This window comes from Perna viridis, chromosome 6, assembly GCF_037379345.1.
Source record: "Perna viridis isolate PV_CMFRI_1.1 ecotype Kerala chromosome 6, ASM3737934v1, whole genome shotgun sequence".
NCBI lineage: Eukaryota > Metazoa > Mollusca > Bivalvia > Mytilida > Mytilidae > Perna > Perna viridis.
Window position 1 is genome coordinate 36,563,286 of NC_142450.1, and position 18,515 is coordinate 36,581,800.

Below are 18,515 nucleotides of genomic sequence, written 5' to 3' on the forward strand. Positions count from 1 at the left end.
TACGTTATTTTTCACCCTTTTCATCAATTTATTTCTTTATCATATTTTAAAATGTCATTTATAATGATATATTTGATTAATAGTAGTTTCTCGAAATTTTAAACATTATAAGGCAAATTTTTACCAGAGACATTAATGAGTATTAATGTCTCTGTTTTTATCAACTTTGCATGTACATTTTTTTTAAATATAACCAAGGATTTATTATTTCTTACAATTATTTCTATTTTTTTCATCTTTTTTTTATTTCAAACCACACATAAATATAGTCTCTCTCCTCTTGTCGGTATTTTTTAGTTTCTTGTCGCAAATTCAAACTTCTTTTCGCTTCTTGTCGCTAAATCAATTTCTTGTTGCTTCTTGTCGGTAATTAGTGAGACCGTAGAAATGCATTCTATTAATATCCAAATGAGGTCACCTTTTTGTTGAAAACTTACTGCTTTTAATTTAATTATTTTTCATTAAAATTCTACGTTTTCTTTTTCTAAAAATTTCTCCATATATGCACATCAATATTCATATTAAAATGTAGTTACATGTTAATTCTAAATTATTCTATATTATTCTAAATTGAGAAAAAACACAAGAGACTGTCAAAGCAGATGCATAAATCATAAAATATGCAAATAAGGACAAATAATATGCATAAAACAGCTTAAGACGTATTTATTGAAAATTAAAGATATAGAATAAAATGTAACAAGATGGTGAGTTTTCGTCGTCAGTTTCGTATTTCGCATCGTTAAAATTGTTTTTAAACTGACGAATTTCATTCTATTATTCCAAAATTATCTTGACATACAACGAATTGAATTACAAGATTAATTAATTAAAAATTTGTGTTTTTACTTTGTGAATTTGTTTTTCGAGCCTTTTGGGACCGCCAAATAAAATATGATATTCTGACTTCAGACCGCGAAGAACAATTTGAACACTGTGTCATGTGGAGTTTCGTCAAGCGGGTTCCAGAAATAACAAAAAGAGCAAATTATGCAACTCTTGTGAGTCTTTGCTTTTAACGTTTGAACTTGAATTTTCAAAATTTACATCATGGAAAACTTTTACAATAGGTCTAAGTTAAAGCACATTTGAAATATACCAACATCGACATGTATCTGTTGTGGTATTCCAGTCCATACATTTTCAAATTTTAACTGTTCGTTTTCATATTAATGTACATTTGTAAGTACACAACTCGGACCTCAGAATTTGATGTCCCACAAAAAGGCATGTATATGGAGCAATTCGAAGTTAAAAAAGTCAATGTACTGTTTTATTTATGTGAAGCTAACTTTTGAAACATGAAAACAAACATGGAACAAACATGTTAACGATGGAATATTAAACTTGACTTGATTTGATTGATGAAATGTCAAGTTCAATACCCCGCTTTTTCATATAAGTTTTAAAAGAAAGTATTGAAGCGTTGTCGGTATCACTTTTTGTTTCAGATGGCGATTTCCTATTACTGGTATAGGTATGGAGATCACAATCTTCGTAATCGGTAAAAGAACTTCTAACTTTTCCTCGATCAATGGTTTGATTGTCTGCTGTATAAAGAACTGGTGTTTGTGATGAACTGTTCTGTGGATTTAAGTCTTGTGATGTATAACCTGAAGTAGTAGGGCACTGATTTGAACTGTTATTCGATGGAACGATATGATATGTTTGATTTCTTTTTGATTCAAATTGCTGGGTTCGTTGTTCATTTGAAAGTGGGTTCATCTTGCTACTTTCGGGAGTCAAGCAAGGTGAACTTTGATCATTTTGACCTTTTAAAGTCTTTGGAAAAGATTCAACGTTACTAAATGAACTATTTTGATGGAATGCATCTTGAAATGGTGACTTATTTTGTCCTTGGTTTGTGCCGAATAAATTCGTTGGCTTTTGATATTTATCATAAGAGTTGTTCAGATAAGATGACAAATCATCTTGTCGCCGAACCTCAGATTCTCTCAGTCGTCTCGCATATAATGCACTAGAAGATGGTTGAAGCAAAAAAGATATATTTTCATGCACTTCTGGATTTTGCGAAACAGGAAACATTTTATCTTTAGCACTACACGTCGGGGATATAACAGCACCCTGGCCAGATGTGTTTGCTTTGTTACAGTCTTTGATCTTACTTACATGGTGCAAGTAAAGTTCGTTTTTTTCGTTGCTAGAAACTTCTGGCGGCGAATATGACTTTATGGTTGCGCCGTTTATACTTTTTCTTTTTAAGTGTTTCATACAGAAATTTTGTGAGTACTCGTTTGTATTTGATCTGACTTTTACAGATTCGTCTTCATTTTCATTGCCTAGCAATGGGCTAGTGTCGTCACTCTGTGAATTTTTACTACACATTTGTCGTCGTTCTTGTGCACTCGACGGGGGATGTGACAAAAATATTTCATCACTATTTATGGAACTATCTGAATCATGTCTGTCTTGCCTTATACATTCTAAAGGATGATTCGATAACTTTCTTTGTCGAACCCCGTCGTTTAAAACAAACGCTTGATAAAGTTCATGATCAGTTTGACATTCAGAATCTTGGCGATGACCATTTTTCCGTTTTTCGCTGCTCTGACGAGATCCATCTCTAGAGCTTATTGTGCTAAGACGACCATCATCATCGTCCGACTTAGCAGCATCTGAGCGAGTCCAAGGAAATTTCTTCTTCTCACTTGAAACATACACATGAGTAGAATTCTGTCGAGTTAGTTTAAAATTTGGTGGCAAAGAAGCTGTCTGTAGTCGTTCATGAGGGTGAGGCTTAAGTTTACCAAATATTGACCTTTTCCTAAAGATCGGATTTCCTGTCTTGTCGAAAAGTCGTTTGTCCCTGAAAAGTCAAATGATAATGATACACTCACTGTAAATGAAATTTAGTTCGAAGGGCACCAGATTGAGAAAGCCACTTTCAACGCAGTTAATTATTCAGCCATATAAGACCCTGTCTCTTAGTATTGGAACCGAAATGATGTTAAATTGTGAATGTTAAAAAAAACTTTTTGTTTTCGTTTGTTTTGTTCGTATTGAATAATTGTTAGTTATTGCTATCATTTTTTACATCTATTACTTCTTGGAAATTAACTAGATCTATTGTAAGTTCACAGAAAAGTAAACCCGCCTGGGTACGTGAATCATGTCAATTGGATAGATTTACTTGCAGTAATCTTATATATATATATATCCTATCCTTTCTGAAACTTAACATCAAAATCTGGGTTTACGAAGTTTCAACAAGTAAGAATGTAAGAATCTTAAGCTGCATTGAGTGGTTCGAGATGAAATGTGCTTACAAGATATGCGGACAAACGAACACACAAACGTACAGGCAGACGAACGAACAGAGTTATTCTTATATGTCACAAACTTTGTTTGTAGGAGTATACATATGTACACTTAAAAGTGAAAAAGTGGTATTAATTAAGGTTCAAGGCACGCCAAAAGACTATCCCAAGATTTGTCCTTACTTCGGACATATTACAAGTAATTCTAAATATATATAAACAGCTCTAGTATATAAACAAATTCATCTGGCAATATTTTAACAGATGAGAACTTATTAAAACTTGAAATAAGAAGTTTTCGCTGGGGTGATCTTATATGATAAGATGTACATGTATTTTAGGGCCATATCATATTAGATATGCATTGAACACGTCCTTAGGGAAGTTTCAATAGTACACCCCGATTTCTGTCGTTTGAACAGCACTCATACAATGATGGTTTTTGCAAATATTCTTCTAATATCCGATTTCATGTTTTATAATTATTCGATTATACTTTATGTAAATAGAGACATATATTTCGACCGAATATGGAAGCGGTGCATGGGTTTCCTCATCCGTTGAAAACCCTTGGGTGGCCTTGAGCTCACATTTTACATTCCGCTTTAGTTTTTAATCTTTTACATATCCCCTTATCATCTGAGAGCTAAGTTACGTGATAAACATAAAGAGAAAAAAGAAATAAAATTATTCCATTCAGTTGTTTGATGATTCTTAAGATGTAATAGAATGGGAATAACACTTTTGGATAGATATAAACCGTTTTGTGCATATAAATAGACAAAGATGAAAGTGCAGATCAAATTATTAGAAGAGGCTGAAAAAAACAGAGCACTATTTGGTAAAGGATATTGTCTTCAAGTAAATATGTACTTAATATATTGTTGTCCATTTCGACATCTTTTTTTCACTTTATCTCTATTTTATGAAATGAACAGATTAAATTTTCCCCTTCGCACCTCTTTTTGGGATATCTAAAAGTGACCCTTTGTCGACTTAATTGTCTAGACGCGTTATTGGTGAAGGAAATTCAGCGTTCCTTTACATTGTCCCTATTCTTCAATTTAACTACATCCACAGCTCTATTGTCATAATTTCTTTCCCCTAAACAAATGAAATTGAATTAGAAAAGAAAATTTCATCGAACACTCAAAAGTACAAGACTCCGATGAGTTGATATTTGGAGAAATACTTGAAATGTAACTCAATCAACTTGGAGAAGCGTTTCCTTAAATTGTCTAATAGAAATAGCAATTAAAATTTGAGTTGTCAAAGAACCCGCTCTTAAAATCCAATAATTGAAGTGAATTCGATTTCCAGTCGAAAACAATAGCAGTATTCATAATTTTACAAGGCATTCACTGGTAATTATTCGGTTGATGTAATGCTTGTTAGGTTGCCCACGTTCAAGCCGTCAATATCCTTAAAAAAATCATGGGGTTTTACACAGAAATCAATGACGCCAAACATCTTATCGTCTTCCTTGGTTATGACTGTTGTTAAAAGCTAATTACAGAAGATAAACAGTAATACTTCTTATGTTGCAAAATTTTCCATATTTAAGTCATTTTCAAAATACGTCTGCGATAAAGAAGGAAGAAAAAAATGCAATAATTACACAATAACATTGATTCGCGTGGTTATTCAGAAAAATAATTACTCGGAGGAATCACAATATCGCCTTGTTTTGATCATTAATACCTTTGCGTGTGATCTTTAGCTCTTTTCAGTATGTGCGATAAAAAGGTATTTTCGTTCGATCCCGAGCCTTGAAAAAAAAGTTGTCTTTTATCTTGTGCGTTTTGTATGCTCGTTTTCTATGTTAACAGTTAAAAGTGTCTCCTTTGAAATGAACTCAAAGCATCTCTATATAAAGTTTTGCCATATGTTATAGCACTAGTAGTAGCGTAGTACTTTTAAAATGCTTACATTTACTGACTACAAATTCCAGAACTTGAATCAATAAAAGGCTAAAGATTTGTACCCAAGTATGTGAGGAATGGTATCAGGGCGTAATTCTGCACAAATCTTGACTTGATGTGTCTTCGTCATTAACGTTTTCATATTGGGTTTTTTTTTCCATTTTTTTTTTTTTTTACTTTTTTTTATTTTTTTAGTTCATTTTATTTTTTTTGTTGTTTATTTTTGTTTATTGTTTTTTTTTTCTATGCATAGGTAACGAGTAATATTATATATTATGAGGTTTTCTTTCCTATCGATTTTGTAAGAGTGGAATTTTATAAGGAAACAATTTAGCATGGTAAAGGCGCATTAACTTTATCAACCCTTAATTCATAATATTCATATAACATTTCTTTCAGTTATTCAAACATCAATAAAAATCTATAATGTAAGAAAAAAATAATTATGCATATATACATGTAATACAACATTAAAGCTAAGAGAACAAAGATCACTATGCTTCTTTTAGAAATTTGACTTAACACGATAAGGGACAGGGTGAATGTATTGTCTTACCTACACTGAAACATCATTAAATGTATTTTGTATTCTAATTCTTACTTACGCTCCGTCCATTTTATCCACAGAGTTATAGGACATGGATCCAAAATGACATCGAACATCTTTTGATGTTGTGAAAGCACTTCTCGTGTTTTTCTCAGGTGCCCATACAATAACATAGACTTTAGGAAAGAACAACAGAACCAGAGAGACAGATGCACTAAGACTTATAGCTATAGATAGTGTGAAAACTCTTGGTTCACTTCCAAAGTAAATAGCAAAAAATCCCAACCAAATGACACATGTTGTGTACATAGTGAAGCCAATAAACTTAGCCTCGTTGAAATTTTCCGGAAGATTTCGAGTCTTCACGGCATATAAAGTGCACATGAATATAAGGATTAGATCAAAACCTAAAGGAACAACTATTCCCATGGTAGTGGTGTTGCAAATTAGTCGAACACGCTTTGTAGCGGGATAGTCCAATTTACAGTCAGCTGGTTCTATTATTAACATTACTGTAATAACGGCGCATTCGACTCCTACCAGAATACAGGTGATAATTACTTGAGAAGATGCGCTCATAAAACGAGGTTTTTTAGTAATTATTTTCTTTGTTCCCTCAAGAATTCTCGCTATTCTGTTAGTTTTCGTCACTAGGGCTCCGTAAACCATTGCAAAGGAAAGTCCTGGTAGAATTCTCGTGAAATAGCACGTGACAATAGTTGGCTTCGCAACAAGAACAAAGTTACAACAGAACGCTATCAGTATTCCTATCATAATTATATACATTAACTCTCTCGTTGATGCTTTAACCACTGGTGTGTTGTGGTGTCGCATAAATATAACACTTATCCACAGTGTTACAAAGATTCCAAACGAGGCGATGGCAAGGGCTATCATTGCCTCACTGTCGGCCCAACTCATGTTTTCAATGGGTAGTTTTTGGCATGCTGAAATAGAGCCACATTACGATATTTTAATTCAGTTAAAATCATAACGAAAGAAACAAAGTAACCTTTCACAAATGCTTTTTAGATTTCAATGTACATTGAACAAATGATCACCTACTGAAATTTCAAATTTCGCTCAAATTTCAACTCAGTACTTGGTAACATGCACTTTTGACCTCCATATTGATTTGGATCGAAATCTAAAATAGGAGGTGCACAATGGGAATATGTAATAAGGAAACAGAATAGCGGATAATAGATGGGCCCTCTAGTGTTACGGAAGGAAGGAAGTACGGACGGAAGGATGAAATACGGACAACTCTATCACTATATTTCCAAATTGCACTTAAGAATAAAACAAATAAGCAAAACTGAGATAAAATGTTTATTAACAAATAAAAAGAAACTCGAAAAACATTTTTTTTTTTTTTTTTTTGTTGTTGTTTTTTTTTCTTTCGTTTTATCTGTTTGTTTGTTTGTTTTTGTTTGTTTCTTTTTACCAAGTTCTTACTTAACGGAGTTGCCGAACAAAATAGCAATCTTCTATACAGTGTTACAACATTTGATAGGATTCTGAATCATTTATGATTAACATAAATGATAAAATTACCAGAATATGAAAAAATTAAAAATCAGTTAGATTTGAAATTTCATGTATTTAAGATTCTAAACATCATCTTGGTGCCGGAAAAACTTCCTCTATTCAACACTTGTCGACAATTCGAATTATTAAAAAGGAAAGAATTGGATTTGACATTCTTCACTTTGGAATTCCATTAGTTCCATTAACGAAAATAATCTAAACTTTCAGTGAATACTAATTTTCCTATGAAATTACTTTATATGTTATTTGTTTCAAAGTCACACAAGAAAATAGTATAGCATGAGTTTTAGAAGTATTATTTTCCAGGACGTACAAGGAGGTGTACCCCTATGCGAATGTGCATGACGTCACGTCCGGTGGCCAATGACCGAAAGTGACCCTTAGGTGGGACCGAAAGTGACCGGTAGAGGGAGGGGACCGGAAGTGGACCTTGGGTATGACTGGAAGTGAACTTAGATGGGGAACCAATAATGGGAACATGGGGATTTTTTGATGTAGGAAGGGGGTCTTAAAGGTTAGGAGGGGGAAACCACCTCCATAGGTATCCTCATTAAGTGTCCTAATTAGTGTCATTATATAGTATAAACAGGTAAGTATAAAAAGGGGTGTATTATGACAAGAGTTATCTTTCTTTGTTAATATTGCTTTTTTTATTTTTACATTATCGTTCATTGTTTTTTAATTATTTTTTATAAATTAATTGTAATTTCATTGTTTTTGTGTAATAATTGAATGGGCACTTTGAATAGATTGTAAATTTTGATTTTATTTTCTATGTGTTCAATGGATTGTGTAATTTGAATAGATGTCTCACGGATTAGACAGATGTTTTAAACATTTTACAGGTGATTTTAATAGCCCGTGTATTGATTTTTAACCACTTTTTATTGTGCTTTATGAATACATTACAGGTGTAAGGACATGTTGTGCAATGTTTACAACTAAGAAATAAATTTTTATCATTGTTTTGATTATTTTTGTTTTAAAATTTTTTGTATTTAGTTTGAAATTTTGACTAACCACTAATGATTATACTGACTATCGTAAGGTGTACAATTCGAACGTTAATAGCTTTTGAATGGTGTATTGCCTTTCATTTGTATAGTCTATTTGTATAGCCCTAACCCTAAACGTAACTCTTTCTTGTGTGACTTTATTTCTTTTTACTTTTTTTTTTACATCTAGTACATTGCCTTATTTATCTTACTTCTCATAAGCGTTTGATAGATATAAAGTGTTTAATAAGCATCGATAAAATATCGAAGAAATAAAGTCACACAAGAAAGAGTTAGGGTTAGGGTTAGAGTTAGCGTGAGGGTTTGAGTCGGGGTTAGGATTAGAGTCAGAAAAATAGAATCAGATCAATACGAAAACAGAACACTAGAGACTTGGGATTATAGTTAGTGTTAACACAATAGAAAACAAAACTACCAGAACAAAGATTAGGTAAGGGCTAGGGATAGAATTAGACTTGTAATTTAAGTGTTTAAGTAATTTGACGATCCGATCTTCTTATGATTCCGCTTTAGTATGAGGCTTCTTGCCGCCCGAGTATCGTTGACCTCAAGGCTGTCTTTTCCACTCTATTTAATCTTCACTTCCTTTTGTTTACATGACTTCTGGTTTTTGAATTAGGTTTTCATTGTATATTCCATATAGTTCCTCCTTTTTTTTGATGAACTATCCTCTCAGGTTCTGTCACCGTAGATCAATATGATTCATCTAGTTGAACTTTTGTAACCTTCTTGATTTATTAAGGTCATCGAGTCTTATACAAGGATTCCGCTCTGGTTTCCACCTGTATTCTGATTTTGTACGTTTTACGTAAAACAGCTACACGATGTTTGTTACAAACTCCTCTCTATACAATTCCATTTATAGACGTCACATCTGTTTTATTGGCTTTTTTCCCTCCCCCAGCAGGTCTTTTTGGGACATTCTTTTCTGTTGGCAGTTCATTCTTTGGTTTGCGTCGTGCACGTTCTGTCGTCCATTGCACGTGTATGGCATCACGTCTGGTGAGCTCTTCTAAATGAATTCCTCGACAGGGAACTATCTTGTAAATCTTTATTGCTCCGGGTGCGTCCACCTCCTTCGCGGGTCATTCACGAGGTGACCACATATCCTTTTCATCTCCATATATACTTTTTTTCATCCAAGAACACATCCTGAATTTCCCATGGGAAAATGTTGCTTCTCAATCTCAAGTTGTCGAGAGTGCTTTGTTTCATATTGATCAGTAAATATCCCCGGGGTTTGGCAGTGGCACACTCGTACCATTTCATAAAGTAGTTTGTCTTTTTGGGGAACATTTGTTGGGCCATAGTCATGGCCTGTGATACGTCTGGGATTTTTAAACAGAACCAAGTAATGGGCATTCAGACTGATGGTTCTGTGACACTTGTTTTTGTTGAATAGATTCTGGACCAACAACATTACACTTATATTTTTATGGTGAAAATATTTCGTGAAAAGATGCGAGATAGATTCGGTGACCGAATTCATCATATCGTATAGAATAAGCAAGTGTTTCTCTCTGGAATCCAATGTGTCAATGTCGGGGAGTCCTTGTACAAAGTCGACATCCTCCATGGTTCCATAAATAGTCTGTTACACGTCGTAGCACCACGTTATCGGATCAGGTCTAGGCATCATCTTGTGCTTAACGTTTTGTACGAATCGACGTACAAACATCGTTTTTCCACTTCCGGTGGGTCCTGCTATGACACAGGTAAAGGGGTGGGCCCACGGCATGAAATAGTCGTCCACTTATCCTTTGGGTACGACGAAAGCAAGGGATCATCTGTCGGGTGTATGAAAAAGTTTTCGTCTGTTGGGTCCTTGGGTAAGTTTTCTTGAGTTTCATCCTGGATCGATTGAGGTAGCCCTTTCGTATTAGGGTCTTGGCATAGTCCATTCATCAAAGTCTCTTGGTTTTCTTTCCTCAAAGCATATTGGTGTAGTTCTGTCATCAAAGTATAATAGTCCGATAAACCAGTTTGCATTGATTCTGTCTTTCTAAGGTTGTCTTTTGCTGGACAGGATGCGTATGTGGCCTGCATTGGTCTGTTTGCATGGTTTTTATAGCGTGATCGAAGCAGTGATCCTTGCGATGGCCAAGAAAAAGAAGAACACCTGGTTGCACTCCGATGGGGTAGATCAATTGAAGCTTGGTATCCATGAGTTTTCCTAAAATGACGTTTCATATTATACCTCCTTGTAAAGATCATCTTGCATTCTGGACAAGTCGTGGACATCTTGTAAACGACGATCTTCTTCTTCGACAACTGAGAACAAAATGATAACAATTCTATTTAACTTTTACCTTTAAGACTATTTTTTGCAAGTCTTCTCGCAAATATTTCTTTCCATACTTTACCCCCTACCTTTTTGAGGATATGTATGGGTCTTTTATCTCCCCTTTCTTTCTTTTTACCCTTAAAATTGACTCTTTACTCCCACTCTTGACTCTTACGTTCGACTCTAACGACTCTTGACTCCTACCCCCGTCTCTTACGACTCTTGACTCCGAGTTGACTCTTACTCTTGACTCCTACCCCGACTCTAACGATTATTGACTCCGACTCCTGACTCTAACGACTCTTTACTCCGGCTTCTGACTCGTGCACCCGACTCTAACGACTCTTGTCTCTACTCTACTTATTCTAATCACCAATAACTATTTTCCCCTTCACTCATCCTAATCTTAACTATGTCTATCTTTAACTCTAATCCTTACTTCTTTAACAATAAAATTCATAACACAAAGGTCTAACACCAAGCCTTAACCTATACAAAACCTGCGATAGACACATGTAACCCTGCACAATTCTAAAGATTCAACCCTAACACTATACTTAACCATAATCTTAATCCTTACCCTTACCCTTACCCTAACCTAACCCTAACCCTAACCCTTACCACTAACCTTAATCCCTAACCCTAACCTGAACTTAAGCATAACTCTGGACAAATATCAACATCTGACCCGAACCTTAAATATAACCCTAACCCTTTACTAAACCATACCGCTAATCCTAACACGAATCTATATCTAACGTTTAATTACAACAATTTTCTTGACACTGGACTTTATCAGAAACTCTAACCCTAGTTCTTTAACCTGCACGCTAACTATCTAAATATAACACTGACTCAAGTAATAACCCCGAACCCGAACAAGTAACGATCTGACCCAAATCCCCTTAACAAACTCTGTGTGACTTTCATAAAGTCTAAGCCCTGACATAGACCTAACTCTAGGACTTAAACATAACCCTAGACAAACAGCAACATCTGACCCCAACCTTAAACATAACCCTAGACCTAAATCTACACATAACCATAATTTTAACCCTTACCATAGACCTGATCCTTGATCTAAAGGTTGACTCTAGTAAGTTCTTGATACAAGACCTTATCTGATATTCAGACCCTAACCCTAGCTCTAACTTTATCATGTCAGTATCTTTCACCTTAATACAAACTCTTTAAGTCTATTCCAAACACTAACCCCAAACATAACCCAGAACCGAAACAAATACATGTATCTTACCCTTACCCCATAAGTAACTCTAGATATAACTTTAATCAAAGGCATCAAGGTAAACCATCAAAACAAACACTAAACACAAGACCTAAGTCTAGATCGAACTTTAACCGAAACCTAACCTAGACCTATCTCTAGACATAATCCTAACCCTAACCCTGGACAAACATCAACATCTGATCCCAACCTTAAACATAACTCTAAGCCTAACCCAACACTTAACCATAAAATTAACCTTTGAAATAGACCTGAGCCTAAAACTAACGGTTGACTCTAACAATTTTCTTGACACTAGACCTTATCTGAAACTCTAACCTTAACCTGACCTCAACACTATGTACAACACTATGCGTAACCCAATACTTTATCAAACACTCAACCATACACTTAATTTTAACCCTTACCCTACCCATTACCACTAACCCTAACCCCTAACCCTAAGCCGAATTTAATCAAAATCATTGACAAACATCAACATCTTACCTCAACCATAAACATAACCATACGCCTAACCCAACACTTTACAATAAACTAAACCCTTGCCATAGACCCAAGTCTAAATATAACTTTAACCGAAACCTAACCTTGATCTATCTCTAGACATAATCCTAATTCTAGACATAACCTTATCCCTAGACAAATACTAAGACCTGGTCCCAACTGTACATCAGAAGTGTAGACATAACCCTATACCGAACAATAGATTTAAATGTAATCAAGTGAAGACTTAACCCTAGATATAACCGTATCCAAGTTGGAAGAACTTACCCGAGATCTAACACTAAATCTTACCCTAACCCATGACTTATAATCCTCAATGTAACACTTATCCTAGCTTTTGCCCTAACTAACTTTAGCCCGTCTTTTCTATGTTTACTCACCAACTTTACCATAACCCTATCATAACACATTATCTAGTTTAAAACTGTGACTATTTGTAGTTTGTTTTTTAGGTCTAGTCTTCACTTTTGCTCTTACAATTTTTCTATTGCAAACCCTAACTTTCTTTAGACTTGTCTTTTGTATGTAAACCGTTACACCTCATCAACCCTAACCCTAAGTCATGTGACTATGTTTAATGTATTCTTAAGGTCTATTCGGTATTATTGTTCTGTTTGTTTTTCTATTGTTTAGCACTAACCCTTACCCTTTACCCTTACTCTATCTCTAATCCTTTTTTCTGTTTGTTTTTTTCTATCATATAATCCTAACCCTTGACCCTAACTCCAATCCTAATCTTTGCTGTGGTTGTTTTTTTTTCTATTGTTTCAACACTTATCCTAAGCCTGACTCTTACCCTGACTATAATCTTTGCTGTGGTCGCTTTTCCATTATCTTATCACTAACCCTTGCCCCTAACTCTAACCCTTATCTATAGTGTTCTGTTTTTCATTTTGTTCTATTTCATTTTCTATTATTCTCACCACAGCCCCAACCATGTCTCTTACCATAACTCTAACGCCGACTCTAACCCTACTTTATCCCTGTGTTAACACTAACTATAATCCCAAGTCTCTAGTGTTTTGTTTTCGTATTGATCTGATTAATTTTCTATTTTTCTCACTCTAATCCTAACCCCGACTCAAACCCTCACGCTAACTCTAACCCTAACCCTAACCCTAACTCTTTTTGTAACTTTATTTCTTCGATATTTTATCGATGCTTAATAAACACTTTATATTTATCAAACGCTTATGAGAAGTAAGATAAATAAGGCAATGTACTAGATGTAACAAAAATACGAAGAGTAAAAAGAAAGAAAGTCACACAAGAAAGAGTTAGGTTTAGGGTTAGGGCTATACAAATAGACTATACAAATGAAAGGCAATACACCATTCAAAAGCTATTAACGTTCCAAATGTATACCTTACGATAGTCAGTATAATCATTAGTGGTTAGTCAAAATTTCAAACTAAATACAAAAAATATTAACACAAAAATAATCAAAACAATGATAAAAATTTATTTTCCAGTTGTAAACATTGCACAACATGTCCTTACACCTGTAATGTATTCATAAAGCACAATAAAAAGTGGTTAAAAATCAATACACGGGCTATTAAAATCACCTGTAAAATGTTTAAAACATCTGTCTAATCCGTGAGACATCTATTCAAATTACACAATCCATTGAACACAAAGAAAATAAAATCAAAATTTAAAATCTATACAAAGTGCCCATTCAATTATTACACAAAGACAATGAAATTACAATTAATTTACAAAAATAATTAAAAACAATGAACGATAATGTAAAAATAAAAAAAAGCAATATAAACAAAGAAAGATAACTCTTGTCATAATACACCCCTTTTTTATACTTACCTGTTTATACTATATAATGACACTAACTAGGACACTTAATGAGGATACCTATTGAGGTGGTTTCCCCCTCCAAACTTTTAAGACCCCCCCTTCCTACATCAAAAGGTCCCAATGTTCCCATTGTTGGTTCCCCATCTAAGTCTACTTCCGGTCACTCAAGGTCCACTTCCGGCCCCCTTCCCCTACCGATCACTTCCGGTCACACCCAAGGGTCACTTCAGGACATACCCAAGGTCCACTTCCAGTCCCACTCCCTCTACCGGTCACTTCCGGTCACCCAAGCTCCACTTCCAGTCATACCCAAGGTCCATTTCCGGTCCCCCCTCTACCGGTCACTTCTGGTCCAGGGTCACCGGATGTGACTTCATGCGCATGCGCATAGGTGTGCACCGCCTTGCACCTCCTGAAAAATGATATTTCTAAAACTCATACTATACTACTCAAGAAGTAGGAGCTGTTAACCAGTCCACCGGAGTCCCCTATGTGTACCAGTCAGATCACCGGAGTACCCTTTGTTTACTAGAGTAAACGGAGTGCCCTCTGTTTGTCAGACCTCCGGAGTCACCTCTGTGTACCAGACCACTGGAGTTCCCTCTTTGTACCAGACCACCGGAGTCCTCTCTGTGTACCAAACCACCGGAGTCCCCTCTGTGTACCAGACCACCGGAGTCCCCTCTGTTTGTCAGACCTCCGGAGTCCCCTCTGTGTACCAGACCACCGGAGTCCCCTCTGTTTGTCAGACCTCCGGAGTCCCCTCTGTGTACCAGACCACTGGAGTCCCCTGTTTTTACAAGACCACCGGTGCCCCCTCTGTTTACCAGACCACAAGAGTCCTCTCTGTGTACTAGACCACCGGATTCCCCTCTGTGTACCAAACCACCGGAGTCCCCTCTGTGTACCAGACCACCGGAGTACCCTCTGTGTATCAGACCACCGGAGTACCCTCCGTTTGTCAGACCTCCAGAGGTCCCTCTGTTTACCAGACCACAAGAGTTCCCTGTGTGCACAACCACAGAAGTAGGAGCTGTTAACCAGTCCACCGGAGTCCCCTATGTGTACCAGTCAGATCACCGGAGTACCCTTTGTTTACTAGACCAACGGAGTTCCATCTTTGTACCAGACCACCGGAGTCCCCTCTGTGTACCAGACCACCAGAGTACCCTCTGTGTACCAGACCACCGGAGTGCCCTCTGTTTTTACAAGACCACCGGAGCCCCCTCTGTTTACCAGACCACAAGAGTCCTCTCTGTGTAACAAATCTCCGGAGTCCCCTCTGTGTACCAGACCAATTGAGTCCCCTGTTTTTATCAGACCACCAGAGCCCCTCTCTATACCAGACTGCCGGAATTCCATCTGTATATCAGACCTCCGGAATCCCCTTTGTATACCAGACCACCGGAGTCCCTTCTGTTTATCAGACCACCGGAGTCCCCTCTGTTAACCAGACCACCGGAGTCCCCTCTGTGTAACAAATCTCCGGAGTCCCCTCTGTGTACCAGACCAATTGAGTGCCCTGTTTTGATCAGACCATCGGAGTCCCCTCTGTAAACCACACTACCGAAGCCCCCTCTGTTTACCAGACCACTGGAGTTCCGTCTGTTAGCCAGACCACCGGAGCCCCCTCTCTATACCAGACTACCGGAGTTCAATCTATGTACTAGACCATCTGTGTGTGCTTCGAAGTTTCTTTGAAATGTATTAACTTTTTGTCTATTGTTGTTTTTTATATGTTCCTGACAATGTTTCCTAACGATGTTCCCAATTCTTAACATGATTCCATCTTTACCGAGGTTTTTCTACGAATTTCTTCCTCTTATGAACATGGTGTCAGGGATTCCAGCATTATTTAGACGTTGTAAATTTATTAAATTGTCATAGTTATACCACTATTGTAACTCGTGATTTTACTCTCACTCTCGATTTATTCATCCGACATGATATAACTCACCTGTCAAATCACTGTTAGGCCACCATCCTTTGCTGCAAGGTTTGCACGTCTCTTCATCCAGCATGATCTCATTTTCTTCACACTGCGTACATTTCCAGCAACACTTGATGTTGGTTTCGATACTCTACAAGAACATGTACATTTTTATAAAGTCAATCGATTTGACCCTTCACTTTAACTAATTGAAAGAACAAGAATTAATGAGATTTTGTGTAATGCACTACACAAAAGTGTCTCAAAGTAAAATCTGTGATCAAAATTACAAGAAATTATTGATAATTAAGTAATGACGTCATCATAATATTTCCTATTATGACTTCATTATGTAGTTCTTGGTAGAGATTTCTCATACGTTGTAAAAAAAAACAATTCCAAATGCTGGAATGTTTTATCTACAACATATTTGTTCAGTATGTGGACGATTTTTTAACAAACAATCGGCATTCCAATGGGAGCAAATTGTGGTTCTCTACTTGCTGACCCATTCCTCCAATCTTACCAGGCTGACTTTATAGCTGATCTGATCCGAAGGAATGAATATCGTTTAGCTAGATCCTGTAATCTCAGCTTCTGCTATATAGATGACGTATTATCGTTATAAAATCCTAGTTTCGGGGATTTTATACATCGCATCTACTCCCAAAGAAGTTGAGATAAAGGATACTACAGACAGCCCTATATCTTGACCTACACTTAAAGATCGATGGTAAATGGTAAAGTATTGACCACATTTACGACAAACGCCACGAACTGATTTGTTCAATTTGTAATAGTTTTCCTTAAAGTTTCGTCTACTCTGGACTTTTCCTAGTTTTTTCACTCCCGGTTTTTGTTGGCGTTTATAATGTAGGTGATGTATTTTTTGTGTGCTGTCTTCAACTCGGCGGGTGTTTCTAGAAAAGCAAACGACGCTTACCCTACTGATGCACCTGTTCTATGCTCCCAGTTTGTACTGTGGTCAGGGTTGCTTATTTACTTTGTCACTTTGTATGTACCTTTTGGTTATTTTTTGTTCTTTGTTGCGTGTGTCTGTTTTCCATGTCTGGTCTTTGTCCCTGGATTACATTCTTTTGATTTCCGCTAGAATCCTGGTTCCATTGATAACTCCTTTACTACCATTTTTACACTTTGACCGTTGTGATGTTTATTCGAGAGGAACATAACAATCCGAAACAGCGATTTTAAAAAAAAAATACTAAATAGCTGAAAAAAATCATATCTCTTTCCATTTAACATTTAATTTACCATAAACCATAATGTGAATGATCTTCATGTGTCTTTTGTACAGGGGTTCAATGCATGACATACCTTAATGTACCCCTTTTTACATGGTTCGCTACATACAGACGGTATAGGTTTGCCCTTTCCAGTTCTAGGCCAGAATATGTTGTTTTCCTCAATACTTAAGTGTCCAGTCTCCCATGACCCTACTTGGACATACTTGTAGGAGACATTTCCGTATTCATCTGCTATCTCTTGGAAATTCATTATATCATACCTACAGACATACCAAGTTTGTACGTGTAGCAATTATACTTAGGAAAGCAGTATTTGAAATGGGATTTTCGTGGGTGTGTTCGTTTTTTTCTGTATTGTTTTTGTGTAGTTTTTGTTTTTACTATGTTTTTGTTAAAAATGTTTTGGGTTGTTTTGATTTTTTATCCGACAAGAATGTATAGTTTTTGCATTTTGAGAACCTTACAGACGACCATTTTCACATTTACTGATGTTGTTTTTTTTTTAATTTTTTTTGGGTTTTTTTTTTTTTTTTTTTTTTTTTTTGTTATTAAAATGAGACTTATAAATAAATTGATTGATCACATGACATACATCTAACAACTTCAACAAATTGCTAAATTAAGAGCAATGGTTTTTGTAGACAATTTGATTCATACAACCACTTAGAGATCTGTTTTATAAATGTTTAAAAATAGAACTTCCTGTTGTATTTTTTTTTCATTTTACAAGAACAAGGTCATGATTATTTCAAATTTGAACTTAATATTTACTATCTTTCCTGGATAATATTTCATAGTTCATGCATCTTTTCTCTTTTCAAAAATAAAACAAATGGACCAGATACTGTTTTTGTGAAATACTAACCTTGCAGGCGGGTCTCCTTTCTCATCAAAATATAGACTTGCATTGCTGTAAGTTACCATGGAAACGTTTAATAAATATTTCAGATAAAGCGCGCCTCTTACAGGTGACATTGCCGTGCACATTCCCGGACTGCCATTACATAAATTTTTGTGCATGCTATGAAGTGCATATGCCATAGTATACAGAGCATTCTGTATAAAACCAAGCTTAGAATCTTGAACGTACTTTGAATTTCTTTCTTTACCTGAAATCATAAAGACAACTTAGTAACCAATCTGGGGTACATTTTTTT

The 18,515-nt window shown here is 35.9% G+C and overlaps 1 protein-coding gene across 1 annotated transcript in view; it reads right to left on the bottom strand.

Moving 5' to 3' along the window:
* Window positions 1–657: 657 nt before the first annotated feature.
* Window positions 658–18,515, bottom strand: part of LOC148614772 (metabotropic glutamate receptor 1-like) — a 43,007-nt gene continuing 25,149 nt past the window's right edge. Inside the window, exons 4-8 of the mRNA XM_088589108.1 lie at window positions 18,224–18,467; window positions 17,429–17,618; window positions 16,121–16,244; window positions 5,806–6,694; window positions 658–2,827 (exon numbers count right to left, since the gene is read on the bottom strand). Coding sequence (XP_088445234.1) covers window positions 1,342–2,827; window positions 5,806–6,694; window positions 16,121–16,244; window positions 17,429–17,618; window positions 18,224–18,467 — 2,933 coding nt within the window. The 3' untranslated portion in view covers window positions 658–1,341. The remainder of the gene's footprint in view (window positions 2,828–5,805; window positions 6,695–16,120; window positions 16,245–17,428; window positions 17,619–18,223; window positions 18,468–18,515) is intronic.